This window comes from Bufo bufo, chromosome 5 (genome assembly GCF_905171765.1).
Source record: "Bufo bufo chromosome 5, aBufBuf1.1, whole genome shotgun sequence".
In the NCBI taxonomy this organism is placed as follows: Eukaryota; Metazoa; Chordata; class Amphibia; order Anura; family Bufonidae; genus Bufo; species Bufo bufo.
The window spans coordinates 4146683-4168989 of NC_053393.1; the positions used below are offsets into that span (position 1 = coordinate 4146683).

Here is a 22307-nt window from a genome sequence, read left to right on the forward strand (position 1 = left end):
CATCACCACGGGGCAGTGTATATAGTGTCAGAGGATAACACGGACCAGTATAGAGCGGTATAGATCACCACGGGGCAGTGTATATAGTGTCAGCGGATAACACGGACCAGTATAGAGCGGTATACATCACCACGGGGCAGTGTATATAGTGTCAGCGGATAACACGGACCAGTATAGAGCGGTATACATCACCACGGGGCAGTGTATATAGTGTCAGCGGATAACACGGACCAGTATAGAGCGGTATACATCACCACGGGGCAGTGTATATAGTGTCAGCGGATAACACGGACCAGTATAGAGCGGTATAGATCACCACGGGGCAGTGTATATAGTGTCAGCGGATAACACGGACCAGTATAGAGCGGTATACATCACCACGGGGCAGTGTATATAGTGTCAGCGGATAACACGGACCAGTATAGAGCGGTATAGATCACCACGGGGCAGTGTATATAGTGTCAGCGGATAACACGGACCAGTATAGAGCGGTATACGTCACCACGGGGCAGTGTATATAGTGTCAGCGGATAACACGGACCAGTATAGAGCGGTATACATCACCACGGGGCAGTGTATATAGTGTCAGCGGATAACACGGACCAGTATAGAGCGGTATACATCACCACGGGGCAGTGTATATAGTGTCAGCGGATAACACGGACCAGTATAGAGCGGTATACATCACCACGGGGCAGTGTATATAGTGTCAGCGGATAACACGGACCAGTATAGAGCGGTATAGATCACCACGGGGCAGTGTATATAGTGTCAGCGGATAACACGGACCAGTATAGAGCGGTATACATCACCACGGGGCAGTGTATATAGTGTCAGCGGATAACACGGACCAGTATAGAGCGGTATACATCACCACGGGGCAGTGTATATAGTGTCAGCGGATAACACGGACCAGTATAGAGCGGTATACATCACCACGGGGCAGTGTATATAGTGTCAGCGGATAACACGGACCAGTATAGAGCGGTATACATCACCACGGGGCAGTGTATATAGTGTCAGCGGATAACACGGACCAGTATAGAGCGGTATACATCACCACGGGGCAGTGTATATAGTGTCAGCGGATAACACGGACCAGTATAGAGCGGTATAGATCACCACGGGGCAGTGTATATAGTGTCAGCGGATAACACGGACCAGTATAGAGCGGTATACATCACCACGGGGCAGTGTATATAGTGTCAGCGGATAACACGGACCAGTATAGAGCGGTATACATCACCACGGGGCAGTGTATATAGTGTCAGCGGATAACACGGACCAGTATAGAGCGGTATACGTCACCACGGGGCAGTGTATATAGTGTCAGCGGATAACATGGACCAGTATAGAGCGGTATACGTCACCACGGGGCAGTGTATATAGTGTCAGCGGATAACACGGACCAGTATAGAGCGGTATACATCACCACGGGGCAGTGTATATAGTGTCAGCGGATAACACGGACCAGTATAGAGCGGTATACGTCACCACGGGGCAGTGTATATAGTGTCAGCGGATAACACGGACCAGTATAGAGCGGTATACGTCACCACGGGGCAGTGTATATAGTGTCAGCGGATAACACGGACCAGTATAGAGCCGTATACATCACCACGGGGCAGTGTATATAGTGTCAGCGGATAACACGGACCAGTATAGAGCGGTATACATCACCACGGGGCAGTGTATATAGTGTCAGCGGATAACACGGACCAGTATAGAGCGGTATACATCACCACGGGGCAGTGTATATAGTGTCAGCGGATAACACGGACCAGTATAGAGCGGTATACATCACCACGGGGCAGTGTATATAGTGTCAGCGGATAACACGGACCAGTATAGAGCGGTATACATCACCACGGGGCAGTGTATATAGTGTCAGCGGATAACACGGACCAGTATAGAGCGTATACATCACCACGGGGCAGTGTATATAGTGTCAGCGGATAACACGGACCAGTATAGAGCGGTATACGTCACCACGGGGCAGTGTATATAGTGTCAGCGGATAACATGGACCAGTATAGAGCGGTATACGTCACCACGGGGCAGTGTATATAGTGTCAGCGGATAACACGGACCAGTATAGAGCGGTATAGATCACCACGGGGCAGTGTATATAGTGTCAGCGGATAACACGGACCAGTATAGAGCGGTATACATCACCACGGGGCAGTGTATATAGTGTCAGCGGATAACACGGACCAGTATAGAGCGGTATACATCACCACGGGGCAGTGTATATAGTGTCAGCGGATAACACGGACCAGTATAGAGCGGTATACGTCACCACGGGGCAGTGTATATAGTGTCAGCGGATAATACGGACCAGTATAGAGCGGTATACATCACCACGGGGCAGTGTATATAGTGTCAGCGGATAACACGGACCAGTATAGAGCGGTATACATCACCACGGGGCAGTGTATATAGTGTCAGCGGATAACACGGACCAGTATAGAGCGGTATACATCACCACGGGGCAGTGTATATAGTGTCAGCGGATAACACGGACCAGTATAGAGCGGTATACATCACCACGGGGCAGTGTATATAGTGTCAGCGGATAACACGGACCAGTATAGAGCGGTATACATCACCATGGGGCAGTGTATATAGTGTCAGCGGATAACACGGACCAGTATAGAGCGGTATACATCACCACGGGGCAGTGTATATAGTGTCAGCGGATAACACGGACCAGTATAGAGCGGTATACATCACCACGGGGCAGTGTATATAGTGTCAGCGGATAACACGGACCAGTATAGAGCGGTATACGTCACCACGGGGCAGTGTATATAGTGTCAGCGGATAATACGGACCAGTATAGAGCGGTATACATCACCACGGGGCAGTGTATATAGTGTCAGCGGATAACACGGACCAGTATAGAGCGGTATACGTCACCACGGGGCAGTGTATATAGTGTCAGCGGATAACACGGACCAGTATAGAGCGGTATACGTCACCACGGGGCAGTGTATATAGTGTCAGCGGATAACACGGACCAGTATAGAGCGGTATACATCACCACGGGGCAGTGTATATAGTGTCAGCGGATAACACGGACCAGTATAGAGCGGTATACGTCACCACGGGGCAGTGTATATAGTGTCAGCGGATAACACGGACCAGTATAGAGCGGTATAGATCACCACGGGGCAGTGTATATAGTGTCAGCGGATAACACGGACCAGTATAGAGCGGTATACATCACCACGGGGCAGTGTATATAGTGTCAGCGGATAACACGGACCAGTATAGAGCGGTATACATCACCACGGGGCAGTGTATATAGTGTCAGCGGATAACACGGACCAGTATAGAGCGGTATACATCACCACGGGGCAGTGTATATAGTGTCAGCGGATAACACGGACCAGTATAGATCGGTATACATCACCACGGGGCAGTGTATATAGTGTCAGCGGATAACACAGACCAGTATAGAGCGGTATACATCACCACGGGGCAGTGTATATAGTGTCAGCGGATAACACGGACCAGTATAGAGCGGTATACATCACCACGGGGCAGTGTATATAGTGTCAGCGGATAACACGGACCAGTATAGAGCGGTATACATCACCACGGGGCAGTGTATATAGTGTCAGCGGATAACACGGACCAGTATAGAGCGGTATACGTCACCACGGGGCAGTGTATATAGTGTCAGCGGATAATACGGACCAGTATAGAGCGGTATACATCACCACGGGGCAGTGTATATAGTGTCAGCGGATAACACGGACCAGTATAGAGCGGTATACATCACCACGGGGCAGTGTATATAGTGTCAGCGGATAACACGGACCAGTATAGAGCGGTATACATCACCACGGGGCAGTGTATATAGTGTCAGCGGATAACACGGACCAGTATAGAGCGGTATACATCACCATGGGGCAGTGTATATAGTGTCAGCGGATAACACGGACCAGTATAGAGCGGTATACATCACCACGGGGCAGTGTATATAGTGTCAGCGGATAACACGGACCAGTATAGAGCGGTATACATCACCACGGGGCAGTGTATATAGTGTCAGCGGATAATACGGACCAGTATAGAGCGGTATACATCACCACGGGGCAGTGTATATAGTGTCAGCGGATAACACGGACCAGTATAGAGCGGTATACATCACCACGGGGCAGTGTATATAGTGTCAGCGGATAACACGGACCAGTATAGAGCGGTATACATCACCACGGGGCAGTGTATATAGTGTCAGCGGATAACACGGACCAGTATAGAGCGGTATACATCACCACGGGGCAGTGTATATAGTGTCAGCGGATAACACGGACCAGTATAGAGCGGTATACATCACCACGGGGCAGTGTATATAGTGTCAGCGGATAACACGGACCAGTATAGAGCGGTATACATCACCACGGGGCAGTGTATATAGTGTCAGCGGATAACACGGACCAGTATAGAGCGGTATACATCACCACGGGGCAGTGTATATAGTGTCAGCGGATAACACGGACCAGTATAGAGCGGTATACATCACCACGGGGCAGTGTATATAGTGTCAGCGGATAATACGGACCAGTATAGAGCGGTATACATCACCACGGGGCAGTGTATATAGTGTCAGCGGATAACACGGACCAGTATAGAGCGGTATACATCACCACGGGGCAGTGTATATAGTGTCAGCGGATAACACGGACCAGTATAGAGCGGTATACATCACCACGGGGCAGTGTATATAGTGTCAGCGGATAACACGGACCAGTATAGAGCGGTATACGTCACCACGGGGCAGTGTATATAGTGTCAGCGGATAACACGGACCAGTATAGAGCGGTATACGTCACCACGGGGCAGTGTATATAGTGTCAGCGGATAACACGGACCAGTATAGAGCGTATACATCACCACGGGGCAGTGTATATAGTGTCAGCGGATAACACGGACCAGTATAGAGCGGTATAGATCACCACGGGGCAGTGTATATAGTGTCAGCGGATAACACGGACCAGTATAGAGCGGTATAGATCACCACGGGGCAGTGTATATAGTGTCAGCGGATAACACGGACCAGTATAGAGCGGTATAGATCACCACGGGGCAGTGTATATAGTGTCAGCGGATAACATGGACCAGTATAGAGCGGTATACGTCACCACGGGGCAGTGTATATAGTGTCAGCGGATAACACGGACCAGTATAGAGCGGTATACGTCACCACGGGGCAGTGTATATAGTGTCAGCGGATAACACGGACCAGTATAGAGCGGTATAGATCACCACGGGGCAGTGTATATAGTGTCAGCGGATAACACGGACCAGTATAGAGCGGTATACATCACCACGGGGCAGTGTATATAGTGTCAGCGGATAACACGGACCAGTATAGAGCGGTATACATCACCACGGGGCAGTGTATATAGTGTCAGCGGATAACACGGACCAGTATAGAGCGGTATACATCACCACGGGGCAGTGTATATAGTGTCAGCGGATAACACGGACCAGTATAGAGCGGTATACATCACCACGGGGCAGTGTATATAGTGTCAGCGGATAACACGGACCAGTATAGAGCGGTATACATCACCACGGGGCAGTGTATATAGTGTCAGCGGATAACACGGACCAGTATAGAGCGTATACATCACCACGGGGCAGTGTATATAGTGTCAGCGGATAACACGGACCAGTATAGAGCGGTATAGATCACCACGGGGCAGTGTATATAGTGTCAGCGGATAACACGGACCAGTATAGAGCGGTATAGATCACCACGGGGCAGTGTATATAGTGTCAGCGGATAACATGGACCAGTATAGAGCGGTATACGTCACCACGGGGCAGTGTATATAGTGTCAGCGGATAACACGGACCAGTATAGAGCGGTATACGTCACCACGGGGCAGTGTATATAGTGTCAGCGGATAACACGGACCAGTATAGAGCGGTATAGATCACCACGGGGCAGTGTATATAGTGTCAGCGGATAACACGGACCAGTATAGAGCGGTATACATCACCACGGGGCAGTGTATATAGTGTCAGCGGATAACACGGACCAGTATAGAGCGGTATACATCACCACGGGGCAGTGTATATAGTGTCAGCGGATAACACGGACCAGTATAGAGCGGTATACATCACCACGGGGCAGTGTATATAGTGTCAGCGGATAACACGGACCAGTATAGAGCGGTATACATCACCACGGGGCAGTGTATATAGTGTCAGCGGATAACACGGACCAGTATAGAGCGGTATACATCACCACGGGGCAGTGTATATAGTGTCAGCGGATAACACGGACCAGTATAGAGCGGTATACATCACCACGGGGCAGTGTATATAGTGTCAGCGGATAACACGGACCAGTATAGAGCGGTATAGATCACCACGGGGCAGTGTATATAGTGTCAGCGGATAACACGGACCAGTATAGAGCGGTATACATCACCACGGGGCAGTGTATATAGTGTCAGCGGATAACACGGACCAGTATAGAGCGGTATACATCACCACGGGGCAGTGTATATAGTGTCAGCGGATAACACGGACCAGTATAGAGCGGTATACATCACCACGGGGCAGTGTATATAGTGTCAGCGGATAACACGGACCAGTATAGAGCGGTATACGTCACCACGGGGCAGTGTATATAGTGTCAGCGGATAATACGGACCAGTATAGAGCGGTATACATCACCACGGGGCAGTGTATATAGTGTCAGCGGATAACACGGACCAGTATAGAGCGGTATACATCACCACGGGGCAGTGTATATAGTGTCAGCGGATAACACGGACCAGTATAGAGCGGTATAGATCACCACGGGGCAGTGTATATAGTGTCAGCGGATAACACGGACCAGTATAGAGCGGTATAGATCACCACGGGGCAGTGTATATAGTGTCAGCGGATAACACGGACCAGTATAGAGCGGTATACATCACCACGGGGCAGTGTATATAGTGTCAGCGGATAACACGGACCAGTATAGAGCGTATACATCACCACGGGGCAGTGTATATAGTGTCAGCGGATAACACGGACCAGTATAGAGCGTATACATCACCACGGGGCAGTGTATATAGTGTCAGCGGATAACACGGACCAGTATAGAGCGGTATAGATCACCACGGGGCAGTGTATATAGTGTCAGCGGATAACACGGACCAGTATAGAGCGGTATACATCACCACGGGGCAGTGTATATAGTGTCAGCGGATAACACGGACCAGTATAGAGCGGTATAGATCACCACGGGGCAGTGTATATAGTGTCAGCGGATAACACGGACCAGTATAGAGCGGTATACGTCACCACGGGGCAGTGTATATAGTGTCAGCGGATAACACGGACCAGTATAGAGCGGTATACATCACCACGGGGCAGTGTATATAGTGTCAGCGGATAACACGGACCAGTATAGAGCGGTATACATCACCACGGGGCAGTGTATATAGTGTCAGCGGATAACACGGACCAGTATAGAGCGGTATACATCACCACGGGGCAGTGTATATAGTGTCAGCGGATAACACGGACCAGTATAGAGCGGTATAGATCACCACGGGGCAGTGTATATAGTGTCAGCGGATAACACGGACCAGTATAGAGCGGTATACATCACCACGGGGCAGTGTATATAGTGTCAGCGGATAACACGGACCAGTATAGAGCGGTATAGATCACCACGGGGCAGTGTATATAGTGTCAGCGGATAACACGGACCAGTATAGAGCGGTATACATCACCACGGGGCAGTGTATATAGTGTCAGCGGATAACACGGACCAGTATAGAGCGGTATACATCACCACGGGGCAGTGTATATAGTGTCAGCGGATAACACGGACCAGTATAGAGCGGTATACATCACCACGGGGCAGTGTATATAGTGTCAGCGGATAACACGGACCAGTATAGAGCGGTATAGATCACCACGGGGCAGTGTATATAGTGTCAGCGGATAACACGGACCAGTATAGAGCGGTATACATCACCACGGGGCAGTGTATATAGTGTCAGCGGATAACACGGACCAGTATAGAGCGGTATACATCACCACGGGGCAGTGTATATAGTGTCAGCGGATAACACGGACCAGTATAGAGCGGTATACATCACCACGGGGCAGTGTATATAGTGTCAGCGGATAACACGGACCAGTATAGAGCGGTATACATCACCACGGGGCAGTGTATATAGTGTCAGCGGATAACACGGACCAGTATAGAGCGGTATACATCACCACGGGGCAGTGTATATAGTGTCAGCGGATAACACGGACCAGTATAGAGCGGTATACATCACCACGGGGCAGTGTATATAGTGTCAGCGGATAACACGGACCAGTATAGAGCGGTATACATCACCACGGGGCAGTGTATATAGTGTCAGCGGATAACACGGACCAGTATAGAGCGGTATACATCACCACGGGGCAGTGTATATAGTGTCAGCGGATAACACGGACCAGTATAGAGCGGTATACATCACCACGGGGCAGTGTATATAGTGTCAGCGGATAACACGGACCAGTATAGAGCGGTATACATCACCACGGGGCAGTGTATATAGTGTCAGCGGATAACACGGACCAGTATAGAGCGGTATACATCACCACGGGGCAGTGTATATAGTGTCAGCGGATAACACGGACCAGTATAGAGCGGTATACATCACCACGGGGCAGTATATATAGTGTCAGCGGATAACACGGACCAGTATAGAGCGGTATACATCACCACGGGGCAGTGTATATAGTGTCAGCGGATAACACGGACCAGTATAGAGCGGTATACATCACCACGGGGCAGTGTATATAGTGTCAGCGGATAACACGGACCAGTATAGAGCGGTATACATCACCACGGGGCAGTGTATATAGTGTCAGCGGATAACACGGACCAGTATAGAGCGGTATACATCACCACGGGGCAGTGTATATAGTGTCAGCGGATAACACGGACCAGTATAGAGCGGTATACATCACCACGGGGCAGTATATATAGTGTCAGCGGATAACACGGACCAGTATAGAGCGGTATACATCACCACGGGGCAGTGTATATAGTGTCAGCGGATAACACGGACCAGTATAGAGCGGTATAGGTACTGGATATAGGACGATATTAATCACGTTGGGTTTAGCCTTTGTCAGGCATGTAGATGGCAGCGGCAGAGCAGGGGTTAATGGAAGTAAATCTCTACGAGCTGCGGTTACTGAAGAAAAATCATTTCACCGGAAATAAGTGAGAGACGTTGAGCGCGGTTCCTCTGCCGTGACTCATGATCCACCAACTCCCTCCGAGAACCCAACAATCATTTCCTGCAAGAAGACACGGGACATACCCGGGTTATACCAGCGGTACATACAGGACATGCCCGGGTTATACCAGAGGTACATACAGGACATACCCGGGTTATACCAGCGGTACATACAGGACATGCCCGGGTTATACCAGCGGTACATACAGGACATGCCCGGGTTATACCAGAGGTACATACAGGACATACCCGGGTTATACCAGAGGTACATACAGGACATGCCCGGGTTATACCAGCGGTACATACAGGACATGCCCGGGTTATACCAGAGGTACATACAGGACATGCCCGGGTTATACCAGCGGTACATACAGGACATGCCCGGGTTATACCAGCGGTACATACAGGACATGCCCGGGTTATACCAGAGGTACATACAGGACATACCCGGTTTATACCAGCGGTACATACAGGACATGCCCGGGTTATACCAGCGGTACATACAGGACATGCCCGGGTTATACCAGCGGTACATACAGGACATACCCGGGTTATACCAGCGGTACATACAGGACATGCCCGGGTTATACCAGAGGTACATACAGGACATGCCGGGTTATACCAGAGGTACATACAGGACATGCCCGGGTTATACCAGCGGTACATACAGGACATGCCCGGGTTATACCAGCGGTACATACAGGACATGCCCGGGTTATACCAGCGGTACATACAGGACATGCCCGGGTTATACCAGCGGTACATACAGGACATGCCCGGGTTATACCAGCGGTACATACAGGACATGCCTGGGTTATACCAGCGGTACATACAGGACATGCCGGGTTATACCAGAGGTACATACAGGACATGCCCGGGTTATACCAGCGGTACATACAGGACATGCCCGGGTTATACCAGCGGTACATACAGGACATGCCCGGGTTATACCAGCGGTACATACAGGACATGCCCGGGTTATACCAGCGGTACATACAGGACATGCCCGGGTTATACCAGCGGTACATACAGGACATGCCCGGGTTATACCAGCGGTACATATAGAAGTATATACCGAAGATGCCCAGGTTATACCAGCTGTACATATATAAGTACATACAGAAGATACCCAGGTTATACCAGCAGTACATACAGAAGTATTTCCATGAGATGCCCAGGTTATACCAGCTGTACATATAGAAGTACATACAGAAGATACCCAGGTTATACCAGCTTTACATATAGAAGTATATACAGAAGATACCCAGGTTATACCAGCGGTACATACAGAAGTATATCCAGAAGATACCCAGGTTATACCAGCGGTACATACAGAAGTACATACAGCAGATACCCAGGTTATACCAGCGGTACATAAAGAAGTACATACAGCAGATACCCAGGTTATACCAGCGGTACATATACAAGTATATACAGAAGTATATCCAGGAGATGCCCAGGTTATACCAGCGGTACATATAGAAGTACATACAGCAGATACCCAGGTTATTCCAGCTGTACATACAGAAGTACATACAGCAGATACCCAGGTTATTCCAGCTGTACATTCAGAAGTATATCCAGGAGATGCCCAGGTTATACCAGTGGTACATATAGAAGTATATCCAGAAGATACCCAGGTTATACCAGCGGTACATATAGAAGTACATACAGTAGATACCCAGGTTATTCCAGCTGTACATACAGAAGTACATACAGCAGATACCCAGGTTATTCCAGCTGTACATTCAGAAGTACATACAGCAGATACCCAGGTTATACCAGTGGTACATATAGAAGTATATCCAGAAGATACCCAGGTTATACCAGCGGTACATATAGAAGTACATACAGCAGATACCCAGGTTATTCCAGCTGTACATACAGAAGTACATACAGCAGATACCCAGGTTATTCCAGCGGTACATTCAGAAGTATATCCAGGAGATGCCCAGGTTATACCAGTGGTACATATAGAAGTATATACAGAAGATACCCAGGTTATACCAGCGGTACATATAGAAGTACATACAGCAGATACCCAGGTTATTCCAGCGGTACATACAGAAGTACATACAGCAGATACCCAGGTTATTCCAGCTGTACATACAGAAGTATATCCAGGAGATGCCCAGGTTATACCAGTGGTACATATAGAAGTATATACAGAAGATACCCAGGTTATACCAGCGGTACATATAGAAGTACATACAGCAGATACCCAGGTTATACTAGCTTTACATATAGAAGTACATACAGAAGATACCCAGGTTATACCAGTAGTACATTAGAAGTATAAACAGAAGATGCCCAGGTTATACCAGTGATACATACAGAAGTATATCCAGGAGATGCCCAGGTTATACCAGTGGTACATACAGAAGTATATCCAGGAGATACCCAAGTTATACCAGTAGTACATACAGAAGTACATACAGGAGATACCCAGGTTATACCAGCTGTACATATAGAAGTACATACAGCAGATACCCAGGTTATACCAGCGGTACATACAGAAGTATATACAGCAGATACCCAGGTTATACCAGCTGTACATTAGAAGTATATACAGAAGATACCCAGGTTATACCAGCTGTACATACAGAAGTATATACAGAAGATACCCAGGTTACACCAGCTGTACATATATCATTATATCCAGGAGATACCCAGGTTATACCAGCTGTACATTAGAAGTATATACAGAAGATGCCCAGGTTATACCAGCAGTACATACAGAAGTATATACAGCAGATACCCAGGTTATACCAGCTGTACATACAGAAGTATATCCAGGAGATACCCAGGTTATACCAGCTGTACATTAGAAGTATATACAGAAGATACCCAGGTTATACCAGCGGTACATACAGAAGTATATCCAGGAGATACCCAGGTTATACCAGCTGTACATTAGAAGTATATACAGAAGATGCCCAGGTTATACCAGCAGTACATACAGAAGTATATACAGCAGATACCCAGGTTATACCAGCTGTACATACAGAAGTATATCCAGGAGATACCCAGGTTATACCAGCTGTACATTAGAAGTATATACAGAAGATACCCAGGTTACACCAGCAGTACATACAGAAGTATATCCAGGAGATACCCAGGTTATACCAGCTGTACATTAGAAGTATATACAGAAGATACCCAGGTTATACCAGCTGTACATTAGAAGTATATACAGAAGATACCCAGGTTACACCAGCTGTACATACAGAAGTATATCCAGGAGATACCCAGGTTATACCAGCTGTACATTAGAAGTATATACAGAAGATGCCCAGGTTATACCAGCAGTACATACAGAAGTATATACAGAAGATACCCAGGTTATACCAGTGGTACATATAGAAGTATATACAGAAGATACCCAGGTTATACCAGCGGTACATACAGAAGTACATACAGCAGATACCCAGGTTATACCAGCTGTACATTAGAAGTATATACAGCAGATACCCAGGTTATACCAGCAGTACATACAGAAGTATATCCAGGAGATGCCCAGGTTATACCAGCTGTACATTAGAAGTATATACAGAAGATGCCCAGGTTATACCAGCAGTACATACAGAAGTATATACAGAAGATACCCAGGTTATACCAGTGGTACATATAGAAGTATATACAGAAGATACCCAGGTTATACCAGCGGTACATACAGAAGTACATACAGCAGATACCCAGGTTATACCAGCTGTACATTAGAAGTATATACAGCAGATACCCAGGTTATACCAGCTGTACATACAGAAGTATATCCAGGAGATACCCAGGTTATACCAGCTGTACATTAGAAGTATATACAGAAGATACCCAGGTTACACCAGCTGTACATACAGAAGTATATCCAGGAGATACCCAGGTTATACCAGCTGTACATTAGAAGTATATACAGAAGATACCCAGGTTATACCAGCTGTACATTAGAAGTATATACAGAAGATACCCAGGTTACACCAGCTGTACATACAGAAGTATATCCAGGAGATGCCCAGGTTATACCAGCTGTACATTAGAAGTATATACAGAAGATGCCCAGGTTATACCAGTGGTACATATAGAAGTATATACAGAAGATACCCAGGTTATACCAGCGGTACATATAGAAGTACATACAGCAGATACCCAGGTTATTCCAGCTGTACATACAGAAGTATATCCAGGAGATGCCCAGGTTATACCAGCAGTACATACAGAAGTATATACAGAAGATACCCAGGTTATACCAGTGGTACATATAGAAGTATATACAGAAGATACCCAGGTTATACCAGCGGTACATACAGAAGTACATACAGCAGATACCCAGGTTATACCAGCTGTACATTAGAAGTATATACAGCAGATACCCAGGTTATACCAGCAGTACATACAGAAGTATATACAGCAGATACCCAGGTTATACCAGCAGTACATACAGAAGTATATACAGAAGATACCCAGGTTATACCAGTGGTACATATAGAAGTATATACAGCAGATACCCAGGTTATACCAGCTGTACATACAGAAGTACATACAGCAGATACCCAGGTTATTCCAGCTGTACATTCAGAAGTATATCCAGGAGATGCCCAGGTTATACCAGTGGTACATTAGAAGTACATACAGCAGATACCCAGGTTATACCAGCAGTACATACAGAAGTATATCCAGGAGATGCCCAGGTTATACCAGCTGTACATTAGAAGTATATACAGAAGATACCCAGGTTACACCAGCTGTACATACAGAAGTATATCCAGGAGATGCCCAGGTTATACCAGCTGTACATTAGAAGTATATACAGAAGATGCCCAGGTTATACCAGTGGTACATATAGAAGTATATACAGAAGATACCCAGGTTATACCAGCGGTACATATAGAAGTACATACAGCAGATACCCAGGTTATTCCAGCTGTACATACAGAAGTATATCCAGGAGATGCCCAGGTTATACCAGCAGTACATACAGAAGTATATACAGAAGATACCCAGGTTATACCAGTGGTACATATAGAAGTATATACAGAAGATACCCAGGTTATACCAGCGGTACATACAGAAGTACATACAGCAGATACCCAGGTTATACCAGCTGTACATTAGAAGTATATACAGCAGATACCCAGGTTATACCAGCGGTACATATAGAAGTACATACAGCAGATACCCAGGTTATACCAGCAGTACATACAGAAGTATATACAGCAGATACCCAGGTTATACCAGCAGTACATACAGAAGTATATACAGAAGATACCCAGGTTATACCAGTGGTACATATAGAAGTATATACAGCAGATACCCAGGTTATACCAGCAGTACATACAGAAGTATATACAGCAGATACCCAGGTTATACCAGCAGTACATACAGAAGTATATACAGAAGATACCCAGGTTATACCAGTGGTACATATAGAAGTATATACAGCAGATACCCAGGTTATACCAGCTGTACATACAGAAGTACATACAGCAGATACCCAGGTTATTCCAGCTGTACATTCAGAAGTATATCCAGGAGATGCCCAGGTTATACCAGTGGTACATACAGAAGTATATCCAGGAGATGCCCAGGCTGTAGCAGGTGATGTTGGCGGGGGTGTGTCCTGGGCGTGGCAGTGTGGGGGTGGCCCACAGTCTTCCTGGCAGACTTTTAGGATGGAATGAGGAGGAACAGGTGTGACCTTGTCTCTGCAGGGACATCAGTTGTCACTTTGCAGATGGCTGGTGGCAGGGGACTGGTAACCCCCGGGCTGTTGAGTGAAAAGGAGGGGTGTTAACCCTTAGTGTGTGTGTTCGCTTTCAGATTGCTGACTAGTGATTGGCTGCTGTATTAACCCTTTGTATGCTGCATTGTCTGTGATGACAGCAAGAACTTGCAGAAAGAGGAGTTTATTTATAGTCAGGAGTAAAAATAGAGAGACCGCGAGAACTGTGGGGTGTGCCAGGGCGGTGTAGTGGGGCACAGTGCTGCAGAGAGGGGCACAGTGCTGCCTATACAGAGCGGGGTACAGTGCTGCCTATACAGAGCGGGGTACAGTGCTGCCTATACAGAGCGGGGTACAGTGCTGCCTATACAGAGCGGGGTACAGTGCTGCCTATACAGAGCGGGGTACAGTGCTGCAGAGAGGGGTACAGTGCTGCAGTGTGGGGCACGGTGCTGCAGTGTGGGGTACAGTGCTGCAGAGAGGGGTACAGTGCTGCAGTGTGGGGTACAGTGCTGCAGAGAGGGGCACAGTGCTGCAGTGTGGGGTACAGTGCTGCAGAGAGGGGCACAGTGCTGCCTATACAGGGCGGGGTACAATGCTGCAGAGAGGGGCACAGTGCTGCAGTGTGGGGTACAGTGCTGCAGAGAGGGGCACAGTGCTGCCTATACAGGGCGGGGTACAGTGCTGCAGAGAGGGGCACAGTGCTGCCTATACAGGGCGGGGTACAGTGCTGCAGTGTGGGGCACAGTGCTGCAGTGTGGGGTACAGTGCTGCAGTGTGGGGTACAGTGCTGCGGAGATGGGCACAGTGCTGCAGTGTGGGGCACAGTGCTGCAGTGTGGGGCACAGTGCTGCAGTGTGGGGCACAGTGCTGCAGTGTGGGGCACAGTGCTGCGGAGATGGGCACAGTGCTGCAGTGTGGGGCACAGTGCTGCAGAGAGGGGTACAATGCTGCAGAGAGGGGCACAGTGCTACAGTGTGGTGTACAGTGCTGCCTATACAGAGCAGGGTACAGTGCTGCGGAGATGGGCACAGTGCTGCAGAGATGGGCACGGTGCTGCAGAGATGGGCACTGTGCTACAGTGTGGGGTACAGTGCTGCAGTGTGGGGCACAGTGCTGCAGAGAGGGGCACAGTGCTTCCGAGATGGGTACAGTGCTGCAGAGAGGGGCACAGTGCTGCAGAGATGGGCACAGTGCTGCAGAGATGGGTACGGTGCTGCAGAGAGGGGCACGGTGCTGCAGAGAGGGGCACGGTGCTGCAGAGAGGGGCACGGTGCTGCAGAGAGGGGCACGGTGCTGCAGAGAGGGGCACGGTGCTGCAGAGAGGGGCACGGTGCTGCAGAGAGGGGCACGGTGCTGCAGAGAGGGGCACGGTGCTGCAGAGAGGGGCACGGTGCTGCAGAGAGGGGCACGGTGCTGCAGAGAGGGGCACGGTGCTGCAGAGATGGGCACAGTGCTGCAGAGATGGGTACAGTGCTGCAGAGATGGGTACAGTGCTGCAGAGAGGGGCACAGTGCTGCAGAGATGGGTACAGTGCTGCAGAGATGGGTACAGTGCTGCAGAGAGGGGCACAGTGCTGCAGAGATGGGCACAGTGCTACAGTGTGGGGTACAGTGCTGCAGAGATGGGCACAGTGCTGCGGAGATGGGCACAGTGCTACAGTGTGGGGCACAGTGCTGCAGAGATGGGCACAGTGCTGCGGAGAGGGGCACAGTGCTGCAGAGATGGGCAGAGTGCAGTAGTGGGTACAGGGCACAGAGCAGAGGACACACTGGGCACAGAGCAGAAGGGGCGGTGCCGCAGCGCGCTCCCGGGGGCGGGGTCTCAGTGTGGGGGCGGGGTCTCCCGGCGGCGGCGGCGGCAGGAGGAGAGCCGGGAGCAGAGCCGCAGTCTCCGGCCATGCAGCCGTCCGGCCCCGGCCTCTTCCCGGCGCTGGTGCTGGTGGGGCACGTCGTCACCATGCTGGTGGTCTGGCACTGGCGGCGGAGGCACCGGGCGCTGCAGGAGGGTAAGCCGGGGAGGTGTGTCTGAGGGTGGAGGCTCGGGTAACCCCCTCACTGCCGGAGCCGCTCTCCGCTGCAGCCGCCCGCACTGACTCATCCCGGGGATGGCGGCGGGGCAGAGCGGCGGCGGCGGGGGCTGCGGTCTGAGGCGGCGGAGGAGCGGAGTCCGGTGCGGGGCCGCAGGGGGCAGAAGGGCCTCGGCCAGGAAGGGGTTACACGGACAAGGGGCGGGGACTGGCAGACATAAACAGTAGCATGTGTCTCTGGCCGTAACTGTGACGTCACACGTGTCACATTGTAAGCTGGGGAGCGGTGACGTCACACGTGTCACATTGTATCATACAGACAGCGCGGTGACGTCACACGTGTCACCTTGTAAGCTGGAGAGCGGTGACGTCACACGTGTCACATTGTAACCTGGAGAGCGGTGACATCTCACGTGTCACATTGTAACCTGGAGAGCGGTGACGTCACACGTGTCACATTGTAACCTGGGGAGCGCTGACGTCACACGTGTCACATTGTAACCTGGAGAGCGGTGAAGTCACACGTGTCACATTGTAAGCTGGGGAGCAGTGATGTCACACGTGTCACATTGTAAGCTGGGGAGCGGTGACGTCACACGTGTCACATTGTAACCTGGAGAGCGGTGACATCTCACGTGTCACATTGTAACCTGGAGAGCGGTGATGTCACACGTGTCACATTATAAGCTGGGGAGCAGTGAAGTCACACGTGTCACATTGTAAGCTGGGGAGCAGTGATGTCACACGTGTCACATTGTAACCTGGAGAGCAGTGATGTCACACGTGTCACATTGTAACCTGGAGAGCGGTGACGTCACACGTGTCACATTGTAACCTGGAGAGCGGTGATGTCACACGTGTCACATTATAAGCTGGGGAGCAGTGAAGTCACACGTGTCACATTGTAACCTGGGGAGCAGTGATGTCACACGTGTCACATTGTAACCTGGGGAGCAGTGATGTCACACGTGTCACATTGTAACCTGGGGAGCAGTGATGTCACACGTGTCACATTGTAACCTGGGGAGCAGTGACGTCACACGTGTCACATTGTAAGCTGGGGAGCAGTGATGTCACACGTGTCACATTGTAACCTGGGGAGCGGTGACGTCTCACGTGTCACATTGTAAGCTGGGGAGCAGTGATGTCACACGTGTCACATTGTAACCTGGGGAGCAGTGATGTCACACGTGTCACATTGTAACCTGGGGAGCAGTGAAGTCACACGTGTCACATTGTAACCTGGGGAGCGGTGACGTCTCACGTGTCACATTGTAAGCTGGGGAGCAGTGATGTCACACGTGTCACATTGTAACCTGGAGAGCGGTGACGTCACACGTGTCACATTGTAAGCTGGGGAGCAGTGATGTCACACGTGTCACATTGTAAGCTGGAGAGCGGTGAAGTCACACGTGTCACATTGTATCATACAGACAGCGCGGTGACGTCACACGTGTCACATTGTAACCTGGAGAGCGGTGAAGTCACACGTGTCACATTGTAACCTGGAGAGCGGTGACGTCACACGTGTCACATTGTGAGCTGGGGAGCGGTGACGTCACACGTGTCACATTGTGAGCTGGGGAGCGGTGACGTCACACGTGTCACATTGTAAGCTGGGGAGCAGTGATGTCACACGTGTCACATTGTATCATACAGACAGCGCGGTGACGTCACACGTGTCACATTGTAACCTGGGAGCGCTGACGTCACACATGTCACATTGTAACCTGGGGAGCGCTGACGTCACACGTGTCACATTGTATCATACAGACAGTGCAGTGACATCACACGTGTCACATTGTAACCTGGAGAGCGGTGACGTCACTCGTGTCACATTGTAACCTGGGGAGCGGTGAAGTCACACGTGTCACATTGTAAGCTGGGGAGCAGTGATGTCACACGTGTCACATTGTAACCTGGAGAGCAGTGATGTCACACGTGTCACATTGTAACCTGGGGAGCAGTGATGTCACACGTGTCACATTGTAACCTGGAGAGCAGTGATGTCACACGTGTCACATTGTAACCTGGAGAGCGGTGACGTCACACGTGTCACATTGTATCATACAGACAGCGCGGTGACGTCACACGTGTCACATTGTAACCTGGGGAGCAGTGATGTCACACGTGTCACATTGTAACCTGGAGAGCAGTGATGTCACACGTGTCACTTTGTAACCTGGAGAGCGGTGAAGTCACACGTGTCACATTGTAACCTGGAGAGCAGTGATGTCACACGTGTCACATTGTAACCTGGAGAGCGGTGACGTCACACGTGTCACATTGTAAGCTGGGGAGCAGTGATGTCACACGTGTCACATTGTAACCTGGAGAGCGGTGAAGTCACACGTGTCACATTGTAACCTGGGGAGCAGTGATGTCACACGTGTCACATTGTAACCTGGAGAGCGGTGAAGTCACACGTGTCACATTGTAAGCTGGGGAGCAGTGATGTCACACGTGTCACATTGTAACCTGGAGAGCAGTGATGTCACACGTGTCACATTGTAACCTGGAGAGCGGTGACGTCACACGTGTCACATTGTATCATACAGACAGCGCGGTGACGTCACACGTGTCACATTGTAACCTGGGGAGCAGTGATGTCACACGTGTCACATTGTAACCTGGAGAACAGTGATGTCACACGTGTCACATTGTAACCTGGGGAGCAGTGATGTCACACGTGTCACATTGTAACCTGGAGAGCGGTGAAGTCACACGTGTCACATTGTAACCTGGAGAGCAGTGATGTCACACGTGTCACATTGTAACCTGGAGAGCGGTGAAGTCACACGTGTCACATTGTAAGCTGGGGAGCAGTGATGTCACACGTGTCACATTGTAACCTGGAGAGCGGTGACGTCACACGTGTCACATTGTATCATACAGACAGCGCGGTGACGTCACACGTGTCACATTGTAACCTGGGGAGCGGTGACGTCACACGTGTCACATTGTGAGCTGGGGAGCGGTGACGTCACGTTGTATCATACAGAGAGCGCGGTGACGTCACACGTGTCACATTGTATTGTTTCCTGAGAGGGGATCCGTTTAGTTGGTTGCTATGGGTGGCGCCATGCAGCGTGTGGTCTCTGTGGCGCCCCCTGCCTGGTGTCCACGTTCCTGCAGCCGTTGTAGATATCTCTTTGTGCTGTGATATGTAAATGAGGGGGAGGAGTCAGGCCCCACAGTCACTGGCGGTGTATATAAACAGACAGATGGCTCCTCGCCAGTTGACGGGAAAGGCTGTGACTGGAGCGGCGTGTCCTCGGCGTCCCGGAGACGTCTCGGTGGTTGTCATGTGGAGGTGACAGGTGTGCGCCTCCGACCGTCGCCGTCTCTCCTTTGTCAAGGTCACATCTACAGAGCGCCAGCAGAAGGGCGGTGCCCCCCCCAGCGAGTAAATACTACCCCCCCCCAGGACCAGCCGCACCCTAATGTGGCCTCACATTACAGTCATACACCGGCCTCACATTACAGTCATACACTGGCCTCACATTACAGTCATACACCGGCATCACACTACAGTCATACACAGTCCTCCGGCCTCACATTACAGTCATACACCGTCCTCCGGCCTCACATTACAGTCATACACAGTCCTCCGGCCTCACACTACATTCATACACCGGCCTCACATTACAGTCATACACCGGCCTCACATTACAGTCATACACCGTCCTCCGGCCTCAAATTAGTCATACACAGTCCTCCGGCCTCACACTACATTCATACACCGTCCTCCGGCCTCACATTACAGTCATACACCGTCCTCCGGCCTCACATTACAGTCATACACCGGCCTCACATTACAGTCATACACCGGCCTCACATTACAGTCATACACCGGCCTCACATTACAGTCATACACCGTCCTCCGGCCTCACATTACATTCATACACCGTCCTCCGGCCTCACATTACAGTCATACAGCGGCCTCACATTACAGTCATACACCGTCCTCCGGCCTCACATTACATTCACACACCGTCCTCCGGCCTCACATTAGTCATACACCGTCCTCCGGCCTCACATTACATTCATACACCGTCCTCCGGCCTCACATTACAGTCATACACCGGCCTCACATTACAGTCATACACCGGCCTCACATTACAGTCATACACCGTCCTCCGGCCTCACATTACATTCATACACCGGCCTCACATTACAGTCATACACCGGCCTCACATTAGTCATACACCGTCCTCCGGCCTCACACTACATTCATACACCGTCCTCCGGCCTCACATTACAGTCATACACCGTCCTCCGGCCTCACATTACAGTCATACACCGGCCTCACATTACAGTCATACACCGGCCTCACATTACAGTCATACACCGGCCTCACATTACAGTCATACAGCGGCCTCACATTACAGTCATACACCGTCCTCCGGCCTCACATTACATTCATACACCGTCCTCCGGCCTCACATTACAGTCATACACCGTCCTCCGGCCTCACATTACATTCACACACCGTCCTCCGGCCTCACATTAGTCATACACCGTCCTCCGGCCTCACATTACATTCATACACCGTCCTCCGGCCTCACATTACAGTCATACACCGGCCTCACATTACAGTCATACACCGTCCTCCGGCCTCACATTACATTCATACACCGGCCTCACATTACAGTCATACACCGGCCTCACATTAGTCATACACCGTCCTCCGGCCTCACATTACAGTCATACACCGTCCTCCGGCCTCACATTACAGTCATACACCGTCCTCCGGCCTCACATTACAGTCATACACCGTCCTCCGGCCTCACACTACAGTCATACACCGTCCTCCGGCCTCACATTACAGTCATACACCGTCCTCCGGCCTCACATTACATTCATACACCGTCCTCCGGCCTCACATTACAGTCATACACCGTCCTCCGGCCTCACATTACAGTCATACACCGGCCTCACATTACATTCATACACCGTCCTCCGGCCTCACATTACAGTCATACACCGGCCTCACATTACAGTCATACACCGTCCTCCGGCCTCACATTACAGTCATACACCGGCCTCACATTACAGTCATACACCGTCCTCCGGCCTCACATTACAGTCATACACCGGCCTCACATTACAGTCATACACCGTCCTCCGGCCTCACATTACAGTCATACACCGGCCTCTCATTACAGTCATACACCGTCCTCCGGCCTCACATTACAGTCATACACCGGCCTCACATTACAGTCATACACCGGCCTCACATTACAGTCATACTCCGGCCTCACATTACAGTCATACACCGGCCTCACATTACAGTCAT

The 22307-nt window shown here is 50.2% G+C and overlaps 1 protein-coding gene across 13 annotated transcripts in view; it reads left to right on the forward strand.

Moving 5' to 3' along the window:
* The window catches only part of PLEC (plectin), a 218105-nt gene that overhangs the window by 89343 nt on the left and 106455 nt on the right, over positions 1-22307 (forward strand). The window contains exon 1 of one of the 13 annotated variants that reach the window (XM_040433179.1): positions 16834-16987. The exons of 11 other annotated variants lie outside the window; for them this stretch is intronic. In XM_040433179.1, the coding sequence (XP_040289113.1) occupies positions 16879-16987 (109 nt within the window). In that variant the 5' untranslated portion in view covers positions 16834-16878. Of the gene's footprint in view, positions 1-16833; positions 16988-22307 lie in introns of those variants that run through there. One more of the 13 variants, XM_040433178.1, reaches the window with a different exon arrangement.